This window comes from Panulirus ornatus, chromosome 32, assembly GCF_036320965.1.
Source record: "Panulirus ornatus isolate Po-2019 chromosome 32, ASM3632096v1, whole genome shotgun sequence".
Taxonomy (NCBI): Eukaryota; Metazoa; Arthropoda; class Malacostraca; order Decapoda; family Palinuridae; genus Panulirus; species Panulirus ornatus.
Window position 1 is genome coordinate 25827654 of NC_092255.1, and position 20703 is coordinate 25848356.

The 20703-nt window shown below is 39.0% G+C and overlaps 1 protein-coding gene across 1 annotated transcript in view; it reads left to right on the forward strand.

The window, feature by feature from the left end:
* The window catches only part of TBC1D5 (TBC1 domain family member 5), an 84808-nt gene that overhangs the window by 43634 nt on the left and 20471 nt on the right, over positions 1-20703 (forward strand). The window contains exons 12-15 of the mRNA XM_071681267.1: positions 7442-7587; positions 11961-12067; positions 13268-13514; positions 19493-19732. Coding sequence (XP_071537368.1) covers positions 7442-7587; positions 11961-12067; positions 13268-13514; positions 19493-19732 — 740 coding nt within the window. The remainder of the gene's footprint in view (positions 1-7441; positions 7588-11960; positions 12068-13267; positions 13515-19492; positions 19733-20703) is intronic.

Consider the following 20703-nt stretch of genomic DNA (forward strand, 5'->3'; position numbering starts at 1 on the left):
AGAATCACTAAAGAGACTACTTTACTTCATTCTCAGCTACCTTTGCTTTTAAGGAGATAGGTTGCAATGGATTTTTTTTTCCAAATATACAAAGGTTGATGTCTTGGCATTTTTTGAAATATGCCTAATTGGAGGAAAAAATGCCTGACAGTGATAAATTCAGCCCTGTTTTTTTTTAGTTGAATACTTAATACCCTTTGGAAATTTTGCTTTCAAGCACTTTCCAGATTATCATGGTTAGATTGAGTGCAGTCTTGCATTCAGACTCAATGGAAAAGAAATGTACAGTGTGGTAAGGCAGGTTTTCATGTTTTTGTTATGGGAATTTTGTTCACCTGAAGAAGCACACTCAAGATGTTAAAATGGGAAGGTCTCATGATTTACCACAAATGAACCCAAATGAAAGGCATACAACCTAGGTGAGCCCACAGCATTCCTAAATGAAAGATGTATAGCCAAAACAGAGGTTCCTGTACATGATGGGATGATAGTATTTGTTACATAAAGTGAAAAATGGTGCGGAGGCAGCACTCCAAATATTATAATACAGTATAATAAATTCAACTGCAACTATACTGTTCAGAGCTTGGTATAAAGAAAATGAGAAGATAAATATAATCTGGGGTAATGTTGCAGATTTTTAAAGGTGATGTAGGGACATGACCTAACCAACTTAACCTTGCCTAATATAACCAGATATAACTTAACCAAGAATAATTTATATTAAGTTAGGTTGTTTTGTCACTTGGAAATATGTTTTACCACCTTACATTACTGAACACCAAGGTTACCATGTTCGATTTCCATAATTTTTCACTCTGTAAAATATTTTTTCACTTTTTCATATTTATAATACTCATTCTGGCTAGTTTTCATTGCCATATTAAAGCTTTTATTGTCATATGGCTTTCATTATCTTATGCTGTGGCTTCTTGTAGGTAAACATGACCTTCATTAGGGTAATTTGTTTGAACACAATGACAATGGCCATGTAGAACCTTGAGTAAAAAATGATTGATAAAAGTTGGAAGGAGAGCATAAGATCAAACAAGAAATGGTTAGCTGGAGAGAACTGAATGCTAAAGTATCCAATACTTCCCACACATTTTCCATACTGTACCAGTATCAACATCTCATGTACCATTATCCCCAGTAATTTTTAAAGTACTCTATCCCCTTTGTATAAACTTGATCCTTTGTTGCAAGCAATCCTAGAGCATTCTAGTACACCCTTGATCTCCCTAGATTTGGTACGTGGCTTAGGATATATGTATTTGCCTTCTGTCAGTGGCCTGTTAAGGGTGAGGCATTAAAGGCTGAGAAGCAGCACTGGAGTCCACCAGTTGTGAAGACTCTTGTTGCCATGGCCACACCCTTGAGGGAGTTCCTGTTGGAACAGGCATCATATATAATAATAAATGAATAATGTATATTATCCCTGGGGATGGGGGAGAAAGAATACTTCCCACATATTCCCTGCGTGTCGTAGAAGGCGACTAAAAGGGGAGGGAGTGGGGGGCTGGAAATCCTCCCCATCCCCCCCTAAAAGAAGGAACAGAGAAGGGTGCCAGGTGAGGATATTCCCTCAAAGGCCCAGTCCTCTGTTCTTAATGCTACCTCGCTAACATGGGAAATGGCAAATAGTGTGTGAAAGAAGAAAGCTGAGAGTAAATGTGAATAAGAGCAAGGTTACTAGGTACAGTAGGTTTGAGGGACAAGTCAATTGGGAGGTAAGTTTGAATGGAGAAAAACTTGAGGAAGTGAAGTGTTTTAGATATCTGGAAGTGGATTTGGCAGCAGATGGAACCATGGAAGCAGAAGTGAATCATAGGGTGGGGGAGGGGGGCTAAAGTTCTGGGAGCGTTGAAAAATGTGTGGAAGTCGAGAACGTTATCTTGGAAAGTGAAAATGGGTATGTTTGAAGGAATAGTGGTTCCAACAATGTTATATGGTTGCGAGGCATGGGCTATGGATAGAGTTGTGCGAAGGAGGGTGGATGTGCTGGAAATGAGATGTTTGAGGACAATATGTGGTGTGAGGTGGTTTGATCGAGTAAGTAATGAAAGGGTAAGAGAGATGTGTGGTAATAAAAAGAGTGTGGTTCAGAGAGCAGAAGAAGGTGTTTTGAAATGGTTTGATCGCATGGTCACATGGAGAGAATGAGTGAGGAAAGATTGACAAAGAGGATATATGTGTCAGAGGTGGAGGTAATGAGGAGAAGTGGGAGACCAAATTGGAGGTGGAAAGATGAAGTGAAAAAGATTTTGAGTGATCGGTGCCTAAACATGCAGGAGGGTGAAAGGTGTGCAAGGAATATAGAGTGAATTGGAACGATGTGGTATACCGGGGTCGACGTGCTGTCAATGGATTGAACCAAGGCATGTGAAGCGTCTGGGGTAAACCATGGAAAGTTTTGTGGGACCTAGATGTGGAAAGGGAGCTGTGGTTTCGGTGCATTATACATGACAGCTAGAGACAGAGTGTGAAGGAATGGGGCCTTTGTTGTCTTTTCCTAGCACTACCTCGCAGGGGAGGGGGGAGGGGGTCGTTATTCCATGTGTGGTGAGGTGGCGGTGGGAATAAATAAAGGCAGATAGTATGAATTATGTACATGTGTATATATGTATATGTCTGTGTGTGTATATATATGTGTACATTGAGATGTATAGGTATGTATATTTGCGTGTGTGGACGTGTATGTATATACATGTGTATGTGGGTGGGTTGGGCCATTCTTTCGTCTGTTTCCTTACGCTACCTCGCTAACGTGGGAGACAGCGACAAAGCAAAATAAAATAAATAAAATAAATATATATATATATATATATATATATATATATATATATATATATATATATATATATATATATATATATATATATATACCAAGATGTGAAAAAAGGAGAGATAGGTAGTATGTTTGAGGAAAGGAACCTGGATGTTTTGGCTCTGAGTGAAACGAAGCTCAAGGGTAAAGGGGAAGAGTGGTTTGGGAATGTCTGGGGAGTAAAGTCAGGGGTTAGGGAGAGGACAAGAGCAAGGGAAGGAGTAGCAATACTCCTGAAACAGGAGTTGTGGGAGTATGTGATAGAGTGTAAGAAAGTAAATTCTCGATTAATATGGGTAAAACTGAAAGTTGATGGAGAGAGGTGGGTGATTATTGGTGCATATGCACCTGGGCATGAGAAGAAAGATCATGAGAGGCAAGTGTTTTGGGAGCAGCTGAATGAGTGTGTTAGTGGTTTTGATGCACGAGACCGGGTTATAGTGATGGGTGATTTGAATGCAAAGGTGAGTAATGTGGCAGTTGAGGGAATAATTGGTATACATGGGGTGTTCAGTGTTGTAAATGGAAATGGTGAAGAGCTTGTAGATTTATGTGCTGAAAAAGGACTGATGATTGGGAATACCTGGTTTAAAAAGCGAGATATACATAAGTATACTTATGTAAGTAGGAGAGATGGCCAGAGAGCGTTATTGGATTACGTGTTAATTGACAGGCGTGCGAAAGAGAGACTTTTGGATGTTAATGTGCTGAGAGGTGCAACTGGAGGGATGTCTGATCATTATCTTGTGGAGGCTAAGGTGAAGATTTGTATGGGTTTTCAGAAAAGAAGAGTGAATGTTGGGGTGAAGAGGGTGGTGAGAGTAAGTGAGCTTGAGAAGGAGACCTGTGTGAGGAAGTACCAGGAGAGACTGAGTACAGAATGGAAAAAGGTGAGAACAATGGAAGTAAGGGGAGTGGGGGAGGAATGGGATGTATTTAGGGAATCAGTGATGGATTGCGCAAAAGATGCTTGGGGCATGAGAAGAGTGGGAGGTGGGTTGATTAGAAAGGGTAGTGAGTGGTGGGATGAAGAAGTAAGAGTATTAGTGAAAGAGAAGAGAGAGGCATTTGGACGATTTTTGCAGGGAAAAAATGCAATTGAGTGGGAGATGTATAAAAGAAAGAGACAGGAGGTCAAGAGAAAGGTGCAAGAGGTGAAAAAAAGGGCAAATGAGAGTTGGGGTGAGAGAGTATCATTAAATTTTAGGGAGAATAAAAAGATGTTCTGGAAGGAGGTAAATAAAGTGCGTAAGACAAGGGAGCAAATGGGAACTTCAGTGAAGGGCGCAAATGGGGAGGTGATAACAAGTAGTGGTGATGTGAGAAGGAGATGGAGTGAGTATTTTGAAGGTTTGTTGAATGTGTTTGATGATAGAGTGGCAGATATAGGGTGTTTTGGTCGAGGTGGTGTGCAAAGTGAGAGGGTAAGGGAAAATGATTTGGTAAACAGAGAAGAGGTAGTAAAAGCTTTGCGGAAGATGAAAGCCGGCAAGGCAGCAGGTTTGGATGGTATTGCAGTGGAATTTATTTAAAAAAGGGGGTGACTGTATTGTTGACTGGTTGGTAAGGTTATTTAATGTATGTATGACTCATGGTGAGGTGCCTGAGGATTGGCGGAATGCGTGCATAGTGCCATTGTACAAAGGCAAAGGGGATAAGAGTGAGTGCTCAAATTACAGAGGTATAAGTTTGTTGAGTATTCCTGGTAAATTATATGGGAGGGTATTGATTGAGAGGGTGAAGGCATGTACAGAGCATCAGATTGGGGAAGAGCAGTGTGGTTTCAGAAGTGGTAGAGGATGTGTGGATCAGGTGTTTGCTTTGAAGAATGTATGTGAGAAATACTTAGAAAAGCAAATGGATTTGTATGTAGCATTTATGGATCTGGAGAAGGCATATGATAGAGTTGATAGAGATGCTCTGTGGAAGGTATTAAGAATATATGGTGTGGGAGGAAAGTTGTTAGAAGCAGTGAAAAGTTTTTATCGAGGATGTAAGGCATGTGTACGTGTAGGAAGAGAGGAAAGTGATTGGTTCTCAGTGAATGTAGGTTTGCGGCAGGGGTGTGTGATGTCTCCATGGTTGTTTAATTTGTTTATGGATGGGGTTGTTAGGGAGGTAAATGCAAGAGTTTTGGAAAGAGGGGCAAGTATGAAGTCTGTTGGGGATGAGAGAGCTTGGGAAGTGAGTCAGTTGTTGTTCGCTGATGATACAGCGCTGGTGGCTGATTCATGTGAGAAACTGCAGAAGCTGGTGACTGAGTTTGGTAAAGTGTGTGGAAGAAGAAAGTTAAGAGTAAATGTGAATAAGAGCAAGGTTATTAGGTACAGTAGGGTTGAGGGTCAAGTCAATTGGGAGGTGAGTTTGAATGGAGAAAAACTGGAGGAAGTGAAGTGTTTTAGATATCTTGGAGTGGATCTGGCAGCGGATGGAACCATGGAAGCGGAAGTGGATCATAGGGTGGGGGAGGGGGCGAAAATTCTGGGGGCCTTGAAGAATGTGTGGAAGTCGAGAACATTATCTCGGAAAGCAAAAATGGGTATGTTTGAAGGAATAGTGGTTCCAACAATGTTGTATGGTTGCGAGGCGTGGGCTATGGATAGAGTTGTGCGCAGGAGGATGGATGTGCTGGAAATGAGATGTTTGAGGACAATGTGTGGTGTGAGGTGGTTTGATCGAGTGAGTAACGTAAGGGTAAGAGAGATGTGTGGAAATAAAAAGAGCGTGGTTGAGAGAGCAGAAGAGGGTGTTTTGAAGTGGTTTGGGCACATGGAGAGGATGAGTGAGGAAAGATTGACCAAGAGGATATATGTGTCGGAGGTGGAGGGAACAAGGAGAAGAGGGAGACCAAATTGGAGGTGGAAAGATGGAGTGAAAAAGATTTTGTGTGATCGGGGCCTGAACATGCAGGAGGGTGAAAGGAGGGCAAGGAATAGAGTGAATTGGAGCGATGTGGTATACCGGGGTTGACGTGCTGTCAGTGGATTGAATCAAGGCATGTGAAGCGTCTGGGGTAAGCCATGGAAAGCTGTGTAGGTATGTATATTTGCGTGTGTGGACGTATGTATATACATGTGTATGGGGGATTGGGCCATTTCTTTCGTCTGTTTCCTTGCGCTACCTCGCAAACGCGGGAGACAGCGACAAAGTATAAAAAAATATATATATATATATATATATATATATATATATATATATATATATATATATATATATATATATATATATATTTTTGCTTTGTCGCTGTCTCTCACGTTTGCGAGGTAGCGCAAGGAAACAGACGAAAGAAATGGCCCAACCCACCCCCATACACAATGTATATACATACACGTCCACACGCAAATATACATACCTATACATCTCAATGTACACATATAAATACACACACAGACACATACATATATACCCATGCACACAATTCACACTGTCTGCCTTTATTCATTCCCATCGCCACCTCGCCACACATGGAATACCAACCCCCTCCCCCTCATGTGTGCGAGGTAGCACTAGGAAAAGACAACAAAGGCCCCATTCGTTCACACTCAGTCTCTAGCTGTCATGCAATAATGCCCGAAACCACAGCTCCCTTTCCACATCCAGGCCCCACACAACTTTCCATGGTTTACCCCAGACGCTTCACATGCCCTGATTCAATCCACTGACAGCACATCAACCCCTGTATACCACATCAATCCAATTCACTCTATTCCTTGCCCTCCTTTCACCCTCCTGCATGTTCAGGCCCCGATCACACAAAATCTTTTTCACTCCATCTTTCCACCTCCAATTTGGTCTCCCACTTCTCCTCATTCCCTCCACCTCCGACACATATATGCCCTTGGTCAATCAATATATATATATATATATATATATATATATATATATATATATATGTGTGTGTGTGTGTGTGTATGTGGGTGGGTTATGCCATTCCTCATCTGTTTCCTAGCACTATCTCACTAATGTGGGAGATGGCAGTTAAGTATAATAAAATATATATATAATCAAAAAAATACATAAATAGAATAGCATCACAGAAATGCTCATTGTTGAAGCTAAAACAGTTTTGTTAGGTCCCCTGGTTTATATGGATTTCCATAATTGCAGTTCTGCAAAAACTGTATAGTGTATGGAATTGAATGTATCAATGTGCTACTGCTGAGGATGATTTTTTGTTTTGTTTTTGTTGCGTTAACATTTCCCATGTAGTGAGGTAGTGTCAGGAAGAGGCAAAGAATGGCTTCATTTGCTTGCATCTACTTTAGCTATTATATAGAAGGCAATAAAAAGAGCCCCTTATCCACAGCCAACCCTAGTTTGAATGAGGTCATAATGGATATATCATTTTTTTTATTTGAATACTTTTGAAATGTTTCATTAAACTCTGAATAAGAAAAGGTCTATGTAAATCATATGTAATGAGGAATAAAATTTAAGATGATATAAAATCATATAAATGGGTCTATCTTGTTTTCTTCTGATTTTTAGTGATATGCAGAGGTAGTGTAGAAATATTGATAAAATTAACATCTTTCTGTTCCTCTCACCATATCTCAGGAAATTGTGTAGTTAGAATCAAATAATGTTAATTCTAATTTTCTCATATTTTTAAAGTCGCTGGATTCGTTTGTTGTTTGGACGAGAATTTTCTCTACAAGATCTTCTTATGGTGTGGGATGCAATTTTTTCTGACATCCAACCTACCTTTCCCATGGTGGACTTCCTCACTGTTGCCATGTTGTCATTCATCAGAGAACCATGTAAGTTGTTTGTCTTATAAGATTAAGCTATGCTTTATGTTTGTTTCTTGCTCGAAGTTGCAAGAAATAAACTTTATTCTTCACTATACTTGTACTTAAGTAGAATCTATCTCTCTATCTATATCTCTGATGCACGTTCCATCTGGGAACTCCCATCAAGGGGCTGGCCATGGCAAAAGAGTCTCTATTCAACCCTGTCCTTACATGCCTCTCTCGCATACACCATTCCCTGCATTCCTACACTTTATTTCTTATTGTCATACAGGTGGTCTCCCTCTCACACAAACCCTTGAATTGTATTATCATACATTCTCCTTGTAAAATCCCAGTCTTGCATTCTTTCCACATGTGTAAACCACCTCAAAATATTGTTTCATCCATTTTAACACACCACAGTTGATTCCCCTTGCATTCCCTGCCATACCACATCTCTCATACACCCTTTTATTTATTTCTTAATTCCATTAAGTTATACCACATGCTCCTCTCAGATAGCTCATTTCCACAGCCTGGACTGTTGCCCTCTATGACTCATTCAATGACCAGTTTTGGCTGCATAGGTCAAGGTTGGGAGGACTCTGCTGTCCCTTAGTCTTTTCTTCACTTCCATATTTACACCTCTACCATTCATTATTTTGCTAAGGGACCCAATGACTATTGTACCCTGTACCCTTCCATATCTCAAACTTATGCAAGACAGGTCCTAAATGATTAAATTCTCTCACCTCTTCCAGTCTTCCCCTCTCTCCCCCATATCCAAAATACAGTTTGGTACACTTTCTTCTTTCACACTACATGGTTTTGCAAAATCTATACTTTCACTCTTTTTTCTTTCAAACACCATTATATTACTTTTACTTACATTTACCTTCAGTCTCTCTCTTCTTCCCTACACTATACCTCCACTTCTCCCTGATCCCCATCTCCATAAGAACTGTGAAGTGATCACAACTCTGTTGCGTAGCACAGCCTTTCTCAGTCTTTCATCCACTGCCACATAGTCAACCACTGCCTTTTGCTCTCCTCTTCCATCATTTCTCATCCATGTATACCTGTGGATCATCTTGTGCTGAAAGAAAGTGTTTACAAGAAATAAACCCCTCTAAGCACAGAAATCCAAAAGATAACTTTCATTCTCATTTACTTCAAGCACTCCCCATTTACCAACTGTCTCGCCAATTTCATCACATCCCCCTTTCGCATTCATATTACCCACTAAAGCTACCTACAGTCCAAGTATAAAAACAGTATTTCAGTAGGACTGTTTATCAGAAACAACTAATGTCATGGGAAATGAAGATAAAACTGATCTGTGCTAACAGCAATCAGAAATCAAACTTTTTATATGAGGGATTTTTCTTTAGCAGAGGAGGCTTTATGAATATTTTGGGGCTCATCTTGTCAAATAATCCTATGCCATTACATCCCTGGTGTAATAGGCAGTGCAGCCTTGCAAAATAATACTGTATGGGGATGAAAGGGTCATGGATGTCAGGCAGCGACTTGCCACCACGTGGCAAACTACAGTACCTTGTTTTGATTAAGCACATGTCACTACCCCTGTACTATGGTGTTGCAGTCAACAATCAAAATATGCTTGTGCTGTTTAGAAGTTACTGCATAATGTCTCTTAGTTATAATGACTATATGATTCCCAAGCAAAATACTTTTTTCATACCTGATTGCCATTTTCTGTGATATCGAGATAGTGCCAAGAACCATTTCAACACCCTCTTGTTATCTCAACCACCTTCTTTTTATTACCACACATCTCTCTTACCCTTTCATTACTTATTTGATCAAACCACCTACATGATATATTGTCCTCAGACATTTCATTTCCAACAGACCCACCCTCATCTGCACAGCCTTATCTATAGCCCATGCCTCACATCCATGTGATATTGTTGGAACTACTATTCCTTCAAACATACCCGTTTGCCCTCCCAGATAACACTCTCTTCTTCCAAACATTCTTCAGATCTCTCAGAACCTTGCTTCCTCCCCAACCTTATGATTCACTTCCGGTTCTATGTCTACACCCAGGTATCTAAAACACTTCACTTCCTCCGAGTTTTCTCCATTCAAACTCACACCCCAGTTAACATGTCTTTCAATCATGTTAAACCTGGTAACCTTGCTTTTATTCACAATCACTCTCAGCTTTCTCCTTTTACATGCTTTTCCAAACTCAGTCACCAACTTCATTTTCTCATTCAAACCCACCACCTGTATTGCATCATCAGCAAACAACAATTGACTCAGTCCCCAGGCCTTGTCATCCCCCATAAACTGCGTACTCGCCTCCCTCTCCAAGACACTGGCATTTACCTCACTCACCACAATATCCATAAAGAGACTTAACAACCATGGTGACATCACACACCCCTGTTGCAGACGAACCTTCACCTGGAACCATTCACTCTACCAACTCATACACATGTCTTACACCCTCAATAAACATTTCTCACTGCTTGTGGTAGCTTTCTTCTCACACCTTATATCTAAGAGATTCCCCAAAGCATCCCCTATCAACCCTATCATATGCTTTCTCAAGATCCATAAATGCCTCATACAAATCCATCTGTTTCTCCATGATTTCTCACACATTCATCAAAGCAAACACCTGATCCACACATCCCACATCACTTCTGAAACCACACTTTTCCTCCCTAATCTGATACTTTGTACAATCAAAATATACTTTACTGTAATATAGCACAGCAATAGGATTGGAAATATATAGAAACCTTTTATAATGAATGAGATGCATTCTTGAGGAATGTCCTTTAAGTGAATTTTTTTTTATCAAAAGAGGTTGTTATAAGATGGTGCCTATGGAAATGTGTTCCTGACAGAGTCGATTTTTGCACTAGTAAGTGCTTTCGAATGGCTTCCTTTGGTAACAGTAATGACTCTATTGATGTTATTTTGGTGTTTTATGGATAATACAAAGACTGTTATTTTGGTGTTTTATAGATAATACAAAGACTTTGTTAATCAAAATTCCATGAGAAACTAAACCTAATCAACATTCACAAGACTGTTGAAGCTTGCAATGCTGTTGATTACTGTTGCCATGCTCAAACAGTGTACCTGAACCTTCCCCACCGTCACCAGTGGCTTATTCCACGTGTGGAAGAAATCTGTTGCACTTTTGGGTATGGTGGACTGTCTTATTCTTTATCTTTATATCCTCTCACTGTTATCAGGTGTGGTGGACTGTCTTATTCTTTATATCCTCTCACTGTTATCAAGTATCATTTTAATGGTACAGGAAGCCAATCTAAGCAACTGATCCTCACCTGACTCAACCCTTCACATTGCTTGCATTTCTAAGTCTGTATCAATCACTTTCCTGGGCACCTTGGATGCTTCACCTATAGTCGCACTTGCAGCCTGTATTTCAGACACGAATGATTTAAAATGTTCTCAAAATATGCATGGGCAGTTTTTAAAGAGAGCAATCAAGACTAAACTGACTTAAATTATGGTGGGCTGTACACAACTGGCTTAGAGTGTAAACAAAAATGGCAGCAAAATGTGATTGTTGGTTTTTTCTTCTACATATGACTTTTTGTTTTTAATGACTGCTTTGTGTACTGCATTTATTAAATGGACATTTTTTCATCTTCATTTAACGAAAATCCTTTATAAAAGGTACGTTAAAAGGGGTCTCTCTCTATTGCTCTTTTTCTCTTGGGCATTGTCTTTTTCCCTTAGTTTTACCATGTTTGAATTAAGCAGAATTTGATACTGTTTCCGGTATGGCACACTTGGAGAGGCTGGTAACAATGACAGTGAATATACTATCTCACAGTGAACCTTCCATCTTGCATGGAAAGATGAAATCCTTTGTTTATTGTTTTTATATATGGTTTGCAAGTGTTTTATAGGATTGTTTTTCATACACAATTGCCTCTTCCACTTTTGTGAGGTAGTTTCAGAAACAGACAAGCATTGGTCTCATTTGCACACGTTCACTCCCTAGTTTTTATATGTAAAGGGGATTACACTGTAGCATACCATTTCATGTGTTTAATTTCTGTGTGGTATTTCATAATACAGTACAGAGCTCATTTTAATCCATAACAAACAAAAGTGGCTTAACCTTGGCAGTCTACCATATAGTATGGTGGCTGTTATGTATCAGTGATAGAGTATAGTAGTGCATGTTGTAATATACCCTTGTAGTCTTTAGTCAGTATTCTGTGGGGAGGAATGATTCCTTATTAACCACAAAATGTGTTAATCATCAGAGCCTCACTTAAGAAATTTTCAGCTAATTAAGGGTGAAGTCATGTGCAGTATTGTACTAATGCTTTTTTCAAGTCACTTAAGTCCCATTAAAATCAATAACTTTTTTCTACCAGTGTTGGCAGGTGACTACACCACTTGCCTAAAGTTTCTTATGCGGTACCCAGCAGCTGCAGATGTACAGTACATCATACAATTGGCACTTCACCTGCGTAATCCTAAAGTAGGTGTATTATTATTAAACTTGTTGCAGAAGTGTGAAAGAGTAATGAATACAGTGCTGTTTGGTGAAAGTGAGAATTTTAAATGGACAAATGAGTATTGCTGAAGTGTGTTGCATTTATGTAAAGAAAAGAGTCACACAACATATACAACTCTTAAGAGTTTACTGATAGATACACTTGTCAAAGTGAAGATGTGAACTTTCACACAGACATAGACAGGATATTGTACAGCTAAGTGATGTGTCTGAATATGAGGATTTTAGACTTAAGGTGTTATGGTTTTTAACGGCAGATATTTATTGGACAAGATCACAGTTGATGTAGGACTTTAAGAGGGACATTGGAATTTAATGCAAAAAGAAATATTATTGTAATATTTGTGTGAGTTTGAGGAATTGGCTGGACAAACAGATGAAATAATTGGAAAATGTCCAGTAATTAAACCAATTTTGATAAAATCTTTTTACCTTGAGGTAGTTTGAGCATTGCTCAGGTTGCTACAGAGGCAAACACATGAGAAATCTAAATAGAAGTAGATAGTACTTAAAGTAAAACAGATAGACAACTATATATTATTGGAAAGAGGGATGAAATATAAGCAGATGTATCTGAAGAGGGGATACATAGGAAACATGTCGTATTAAGAATTGAATACTGTAACAGGCAGTATGCTCTGCTTGTATGTGACAGAGTTGATAAAAGGGAAGCTGCAACCCAATTAGTTGTGTGAGATTTCATAAAGATGGGAAATATTATGATGTTCAGTAGAGAACTTGCTGTAAAAAATCATTACCAAAGAGGTTCAGTATCATGAGAGCTAAAAAGAAAAGTCAGAATCTGGCAATTTTTAAACCAAAGCTGTAAGAAAGTAGAAGAAAATATGATTAAATGGTTTAGAAATGGAAAGAGAGTGAATAATCAAAAACCTACTAAGAGTCTTGTTGTATGTGATGACTGAGAGGTAGATGGAACAGGAAAGATTCAGCATGGAATGAGATGTATTAAATCAAGAGGGATAAGGTGATGTTTAGGGTTTTGGCATAGCATATGAACAGGAAATGACTTCCGAGTATGAAGCTGCTTCATTCAAACATCATTCTGTTTTGAGCTGGGAAGATAAAAAGAATGATTAAGAATAGTTTTTATCAACATATGAAAAAAATCAAATGAGAGCACTGGATATGATATCTTCTTTGCAGCAGTATCCAAGACCCCCTGGGTATTCATGCAGAGTGCCACATCACATTCCTACAGTAGGGGGTCGACCAGATGTCCATCGTGGCCCCCAGCCAGTAGCACCTTCCTCTGCATTTACAAGGTCATCTAGTGTTCCTCGAACTCAAAATACTGTCACTAAGAAAACTGCTACATCAGAGCAAATGCCTCAAGATACTAGTTCAGTGCGGAGATTGTCATCACCCAATGCTTTCACTGATCCTCTTAATGGTGAGTAAATTACACTGTTTTTCTTGTATTTTCCTTGATGGCTCTGAAATTGCTGATCTAGATGCTGCACGATATTCAATGAAAATGGACATGGGAGATCAACTGGCAGTGGCTGTCCATGAAGTATTGCCAGGAGATGGAAGCTGAGTACAGTATTTACAAAATAATAATAGCCTTTTCCTTTCTTTTTTATGGCGAGTATACTTTTTCCTCTATGGAGTCACTCATTCTGTATGAGACAAAATACTAGACTAGGACTTACTTAAGTAAATAAAAAACTATGGTCTGAACTAAATTTCCTGGAAAGACCCGTCACGTTTGGATATGTATCAACGGAAGGGCCTGCACAGAATAGAGTGAATTGGAACAGTGTGGTATACTGGAGCAATGTGCCATCAATGGACCGAACCAGGGCACGTGAAATGCCCAGGGTAAACCATGGAAAGGTCTAATGGGCCTGGATGTGGAAATATATGCTGTTTCCTGTGGGGCGGGGTAGTGCCAGGAACGGATGAAGGCAAGGAAGTATGTATGAGTACATGTTTATATATGAATATGTCTGTGTGTGTGTATATATATATGTATGAATACGTGTATATATTGATATTTACATGATGTTTATGTGTGGGTTTGGATGGTATTGCAGTGGAATTTATTAAAAAAAGGAGGTGACTGTGTTGTTGACTGGTTGGTAAGGATATTCAATGTATGTATGGTTCATGGGGAAGTGCCTGAGGATTGGCAAAATGCATGCATAGTGCCATTGTACAAAGGCAAAGGGGATAAAGGTGAGTGTTCAAATTACAGAGGTATAAGTTTGTTGAGTATTCCAAGGAAATTATATGGGAGAGTATTGATTGCGAGGGTGAAGACATGTATAAAGCATCAGATTGGGGAGGAGCAGTGTGGTTTCAGAAGTAGTAGAGGATGTGTGGATCAGGTTTTTGCTTCGAAGAATGTATGTGAGAAATACTTAGAAAAACAAATGGATTTGTATGGAGCATTTATGGATCTGGAGAAGGGATATGATAGAGTTGATAGAGATGCTCTGTGGAAGGTATTAAGAGTATATGGGGTGGGAGGGAAGTTGCTAGAAGCAGTGAAAAGTTTTTCTCGAGGATGTAAGGCATGTGTACGAGTAGGAAGAGAGGAAAGTGATTGGTTCCCAGTGAATGACAGTTTGTGGCAGGGGTGCATGATGTCTCCATGTTTGTTTAATTTGCTTATGGATTGGGTTGTTAGGGAGGTGAATGCAAGAGTTTTGGAGAGAGGGGCCAGTATGCAGTTTGTTGTGGAAGAGAGGGCTAGGGAAGTGAGTCAGTTGTTGTTCGCTGATAATACAGCACTGGTGACTGATTTGGGTGAGAAACTGTAGAAGTTGGGGACTCAGTTTGGTAAAGTGTGTGAGAAGAAAGCTGAGAGTAAATGTGAATAAGAGCAAGTTATTAGGTTCAGTAGGGTTGAGGGTCAAGGCAATTGGGAGGTAAGTTTGAATAGAGAAAAACTGGAGGAAGTGAAGTGTTTTAGATATCTGGGAGTGGATTTGGCAGCAGATGGAACCATGAAAGTGGAAGTGAGTCACAGGGTGGGGAAGGGGGCGAAGGTTCTGGGAGCGTTGAAGAATGTGTTGAAGGCCAGAACGTTATCTTGGAGAGCAAAAATGGATAAGTTTGAAAGAATAGTGGTTCCAACAATGTTATATGGTTGCGAGGCATGAGCCACGGATAGGGTTGTGCGGAGGAGGGTGGATGTGTTGGAAATGAGATTTTTGAGGACAGTATGTGGTGTGAGGTGGTTTGATCGTGTAAGTAATGAAAGGGTGAGAGAGATGTGTGGTAATAAAAAGAGTGTGGTTGAGAGAGCAGAAGAGGGTGCGTTAAAATGGTTTGGTCATATGGAGAGAATGAGTGAGGAAAGATTGACAGAGGATATATGTGTCAGAGGTGGAGGGAACAAGGAAAAGTGGGAGACCAAATTGGAGGTGGAAGGATGGAGTAAAAAAGATTTTGAGCGATCGGGGCCTGAACATACAGGAGGGTGAAAGGCATGCAAGGAATAGAGTGAGTTGGAACGATGTGGTATACTGGGATCGAGTGCTGTCAATGGATTGAACCAGGGCATGTGAAGCGTCTGGGGTAAACCAGGGAAAGTTTTGTGGGGCCTAGATGTGGAAAGGGAGCTGTGGTTTTGGTGCATTACACATGACAGCTAGAGACTGATGTGAACAAATGTGACCTTTGTTGTCTTTTCCTGTCGCTACCTCGTGTGCACAAGGGGGAGGGGGTGCCATTTCATGTGCCATTTCATACTTGATCACTGTCTCCCGTGTCATCAAGGTAAAGCCAGGAAACAGACGAAGAATGGCCCATCCACTCATATACACATATATACACCTAAACGCCTATATACGAACATATACATATCAACATATACACGTGTACATATCAACATATACGTACATACACACATGTATACACATGTACATATACTTGCCTGCCTTTATCCATTCCCAGCACCAACCTGCCCCACAGGAAACGGCATCACTACCCCCTGCTTCAGCAAGGTGGCACTAGGAAAACAGACCAAAAAAGCCACATTCATTCACACTCAGTCTCTAGCTGTCATGTGTAATGCACCAAAACCACAGCTCCCAATCCACATCCAGGCCTTACAGACCTTTCCATGGTATACGCCACACGTTTCACATGCCCTTGTTCAGTCATTGACAGCATGTCGACCCTGGTGTACCACATCATTCCAATTCATTCTATCCCTTGCTGCCTCTCACCCTCCTGTATGTTCAGGCCCCGATTGCTCAAAATCTGTTTCATCCCCATCCTTCCGCCTCCAATTTGGTCTTCTGCTTCTCCTTGTTCCCTCCACCTCTTGACACATATATCCTCATTGTCACTCTTTCCTCACTCATTCCCTCCATATGTCCAAACCTCTTTAACACACTCTCTTCTGCTCTCTCAACCACAGTCTTTTTATTTCCACACATCTCTCTTACTCTTTCATTACTTAATGGATCAAACCACCTCACTTGGTCAACTACTTTACCAATTTCTAAAGTCAAGATATGAAACAATTAGCTCTTTGATTGAAATCCCCTTATACATAAAGGTATCTTGATATCTACAGCACATTGCAGTGAATGGATCAAGCATGGTAAGCAATCTTTTACTGTACAGTATTCATGATATCTGTATTATGGAACATCACATTTAACTTAAATTCTCTAACAGTTGTTCTACTATAGTTATTCATCTCAGTTTCTTTCTAGTACCCATAGGTTTTCTGAAAAGAAAGAATAAAGTCACTAAAACTCATCTATGAAATGTGTTATGCTGTATGACATTTCATTAATTTGATCCCTGTCATTGCTCTGTGCCACTGTTGAGACTGAACATAATCCAGTGCTCAGTGCTATGATCATGATTATAAACTGTCATGCCCTCATTTGAATTCCCAGCAAGAGTATGATTCTACATCTTATTCATAGATGTCACTTGGAAGCTATCAACACAACTGGAAAAAAAAAATATAAATTACAGTCTCCCTTATATCATCAATGAATGGAACAATTTATCTTGTATTATTTGCTTATTCTTGAAAAATGAAACTTTTTTCATTCATTCTTGTAAATAATGTTCTGTCTGTATAAATCATAAGTTGTTAATACATAGATGATATATAAAATGTAAAAAATAATCAAATAACACATGTGGGGAGGAAGTGTGAAGTCTTACGTGGTAAAAGAATCCATAAAGTATGATATGCATTTGGGTGTTTGTAGACCAAACTCATACTTAAAAATCAATTATTTTATATTTTTTTTTATACATAATGTGGACCTGTGCTGCCAGCTGAGGCCTGCCCCATCTAATTTCTTCCAGTCTGTTTGTTCATAATTGAAACCCCCCATTATTAGCACTTTACTGTCTCTGGGACATGCATGGTTTACTGCTTCATGAACCATCCATATTTTTGCTTCACAGTATTGTTCATTAGTATGAAATATTTTTGTTTTGGCATTTAAATATGGACTACGTATATAATTGTACAGTAATCTGTTTTAAATATGGAATACCAGTATTACGGTAGAGTGTTGTTGTTGTCAAAATTTCTTATCTTTTGCAGTTTTGTGTTGGAGATGGTTTAGGTTTAGGCCTAATTGGGATTAGCAAGGGTTATTGTGGTGTAACTTAGTTGTATGTAGATCATTATGAATGACTTATTTTTTTTTTTTTTTTTTTTTTTTTTGTAATGTTCTTGCTGAATTTATTTTGTGTAGCTTTAAATCATATGATGATGGAGTGTCAACATGAAAGTCACATGCCTGTCAAGGGTGACCTCTGGTATTTCTGGGGTTTTACCAGAAGAGAGATGTCAGTTTGAGATGGTGATTTGATGGCAAGTGCAGAATTTGTCTTTCTGTTGTAAGAAGTGTTATAGTTAAGTTTAGGAGAGAGATGGCGGTTTTGTTTTCTGTGAGCCAAAGTTCCAGTTAGGTGAGATAGTTTTGAAATTTGTTGAAGGCTTACTGAACTTTGATTTTAGTTATCTGTAACATGGTGTCTCTCTGTTGAGGGGAAGATGAAGTTAAACAGGATGGAAAAATGAATGTGTTCCTGTAAAATACCACTCGGAAAGTTCCTTTTTTTGGACTTAATGTAGTTGTCTGTAATTTATGCATGCCTGCATGATAGTAAGTTAGCCAAATATCCTTATCAATATTTTGGAAATTACAATGTAAATCTTTATTGATGAGCTTATGGCATGAGAAGCTGTTGAAGTTTCTTCTTAATATTATTAGTAGATAACACTGTATGCTATGGATGATTACATCTGTTAAAGCTATCTACACTGTTCTGTGTGAGGTTTACATGGTCGGATCTTAAATTGTGTTACATCTGATTCTAAGATGAATCACTTATGTATTTTAGATTACTCTCCAGATTATGACGAACCTTTTGAGAGTAGAAACTCCTTGAAATAGCAACCCAGATATCAGAGGAACTTGAGTGTTGGAAAAAAAAGACATCATATCTACCTATGTGTATATGTTTACCAGGACATATTATGTTCATCTGTCAAATGTCATAGACCCATTCCCATCTACTTGAAATGGATCAAGTGCATGTAGGCATGCACCACTTGTGGGAAAATTTTTGAGAATGATGTTCTCAACCTTTGTCCCAAATAGGGATACTGAGGCCTGTCATCCTCTGTTTGGGTCACCATCAATGGGCGGCCATGAGAGTCTACAATGTGTGTGCAGAATTTAACTTGTGGTGGGAAATTAAGTTTTCAGAATAAAGCCAGTGCACCTTTCTACACAGGCATAAAATGACTTCCAAAGCATTGAAAGGATTAAGATATGTTGATGAATTTACCACTTACTCCAGTGCAATGCCCCTGGACAAATGCTGTAAGTCCATAATCCTTGGTTTTCAATGGGAGCTTTGTAAAAGATACCTTGTGTCACTTTTCACTCTGTTCTGATGTAGGAAAAAGCATATTTGAGCAGAGCAGGATAGCTTGATTTCCTATTAATAAGTACTGTATGTCATTTTCCATAGCATGCTTGTAGTTCCTCTCTTTCTCATCATTTGTGACTGGTCTTTTTGATGACACAGAAATGAAAAATTTTACATTGCCATGCAAAAACATTCTCATCTTTAGTTCTTTTTTCATGCTTTGTGTTTAAAATCTCATAAAATATTTTAATATTTACTTGTTAAACTGCAAAGTCATTGAACAGCATCATGTTTCTGCTTTTGGTTAACCTCTTAGCTCATTATAAAATCACTCAGTATCAACTGTACACAATGTAGATGCTTTCACAGCTTTTTCTTGAGTACTAGTTTGTGATATTTAAATGCATATGTAAATGAGGCTTTTAATTTAACCTGAATTGTTTTTATCGTATAGCAGCTGAAACCAGTATTGTGATAGTCAATTATTTGTAACTACAGCAGCTGTGATCTTCAGCAATAGCCTGAGCAACAGTAGCAGTAAAGGTGAAGGTGAAGGAGGAAGTGGTTATAATAGTAGCAGCAACAGCATGAGTAGTAATAACAACCAAGGTACAACCAGAGCCAGCAAGGTTGTTTCTGGTTTAGTACGGCTTGGAGGTAAATTGGGAAGACCTAGAGATCTGCCTGTTTCTCGTCATCTTTCCATCCAGTCACCCCAAACACCATCACCCAATACAGGTTAGAATATTTGTTGTAACTTTAGAGTGATGGTAAATGAAAACTGGTAAATAAACAAGATTAAAGCCTTGAAAGTAAGCACCAACTCTCCATGTAATTTTTGTTCATTACATAATTCATACTGGTAGTTTGCACTTAAATTAAGTAGTTTTGCTTAAATTAGTTTCATTCTGATTTAATTCAGATATGAGGGAATGACTTTGGTTATGGTTGTTCCCAACCCAGTTTAACATAGTAGCTGAAATTGATTCATCATCAACTTCTTATTGACAAAGTAATGATGAATAGAGGTCATAGAATGTAAAGTATAAAGTCTTGAATAGATGGGGTAAAAGGATGCACCTCATCCAGTCCATTAAATTTGGAATAGAGTAATAATAATAGATATATAGCTTAAAGTAGTCAGTAATCACTTTTTCAGACTTGTAGAGCTTTGATGCACTGGGTCCTCAGAAGCTAGGTTTATATGCAAGTTCTCAGTCACCATGAGGTGGCTTAAACTTGTTTTCACCAGAGTTTGTTTTTTTCCCAAATAGTGAACATGTTTGTACTTGGGAATTTTATTTTCCTTGATTTAACATTTTCCGGTAATCCATCTCACCCCAAATGAGTTCCAAATGTTCACTGAGTAATAAGGAATGCATTAGTGCAGAATCCAAGACAAAACATTAGTTTGGAAGTGAAACAATGTTTTACAACACATTGAGGCAACCAAGAATTCAGCTTACTTCACCAAAGTTCTGGTCCAGCACTTTCAATAGTGTGTATAAATTGTGGGAACAAGGACAAAATTGAAACTGATGCTCAGTCTGTGACACCTCTGCCTCTAAATCATCTCAATGGTAGTGGCATTGTGGAGAACATGGAAAAACTGTTAAGTGTATATATCAAGGATCAAAACCAATAGAACAATGCTCCAAGCATGTTGGAAATACCAGGGAAGGTCAGAATGCTGCCATAGGCATGTCGGT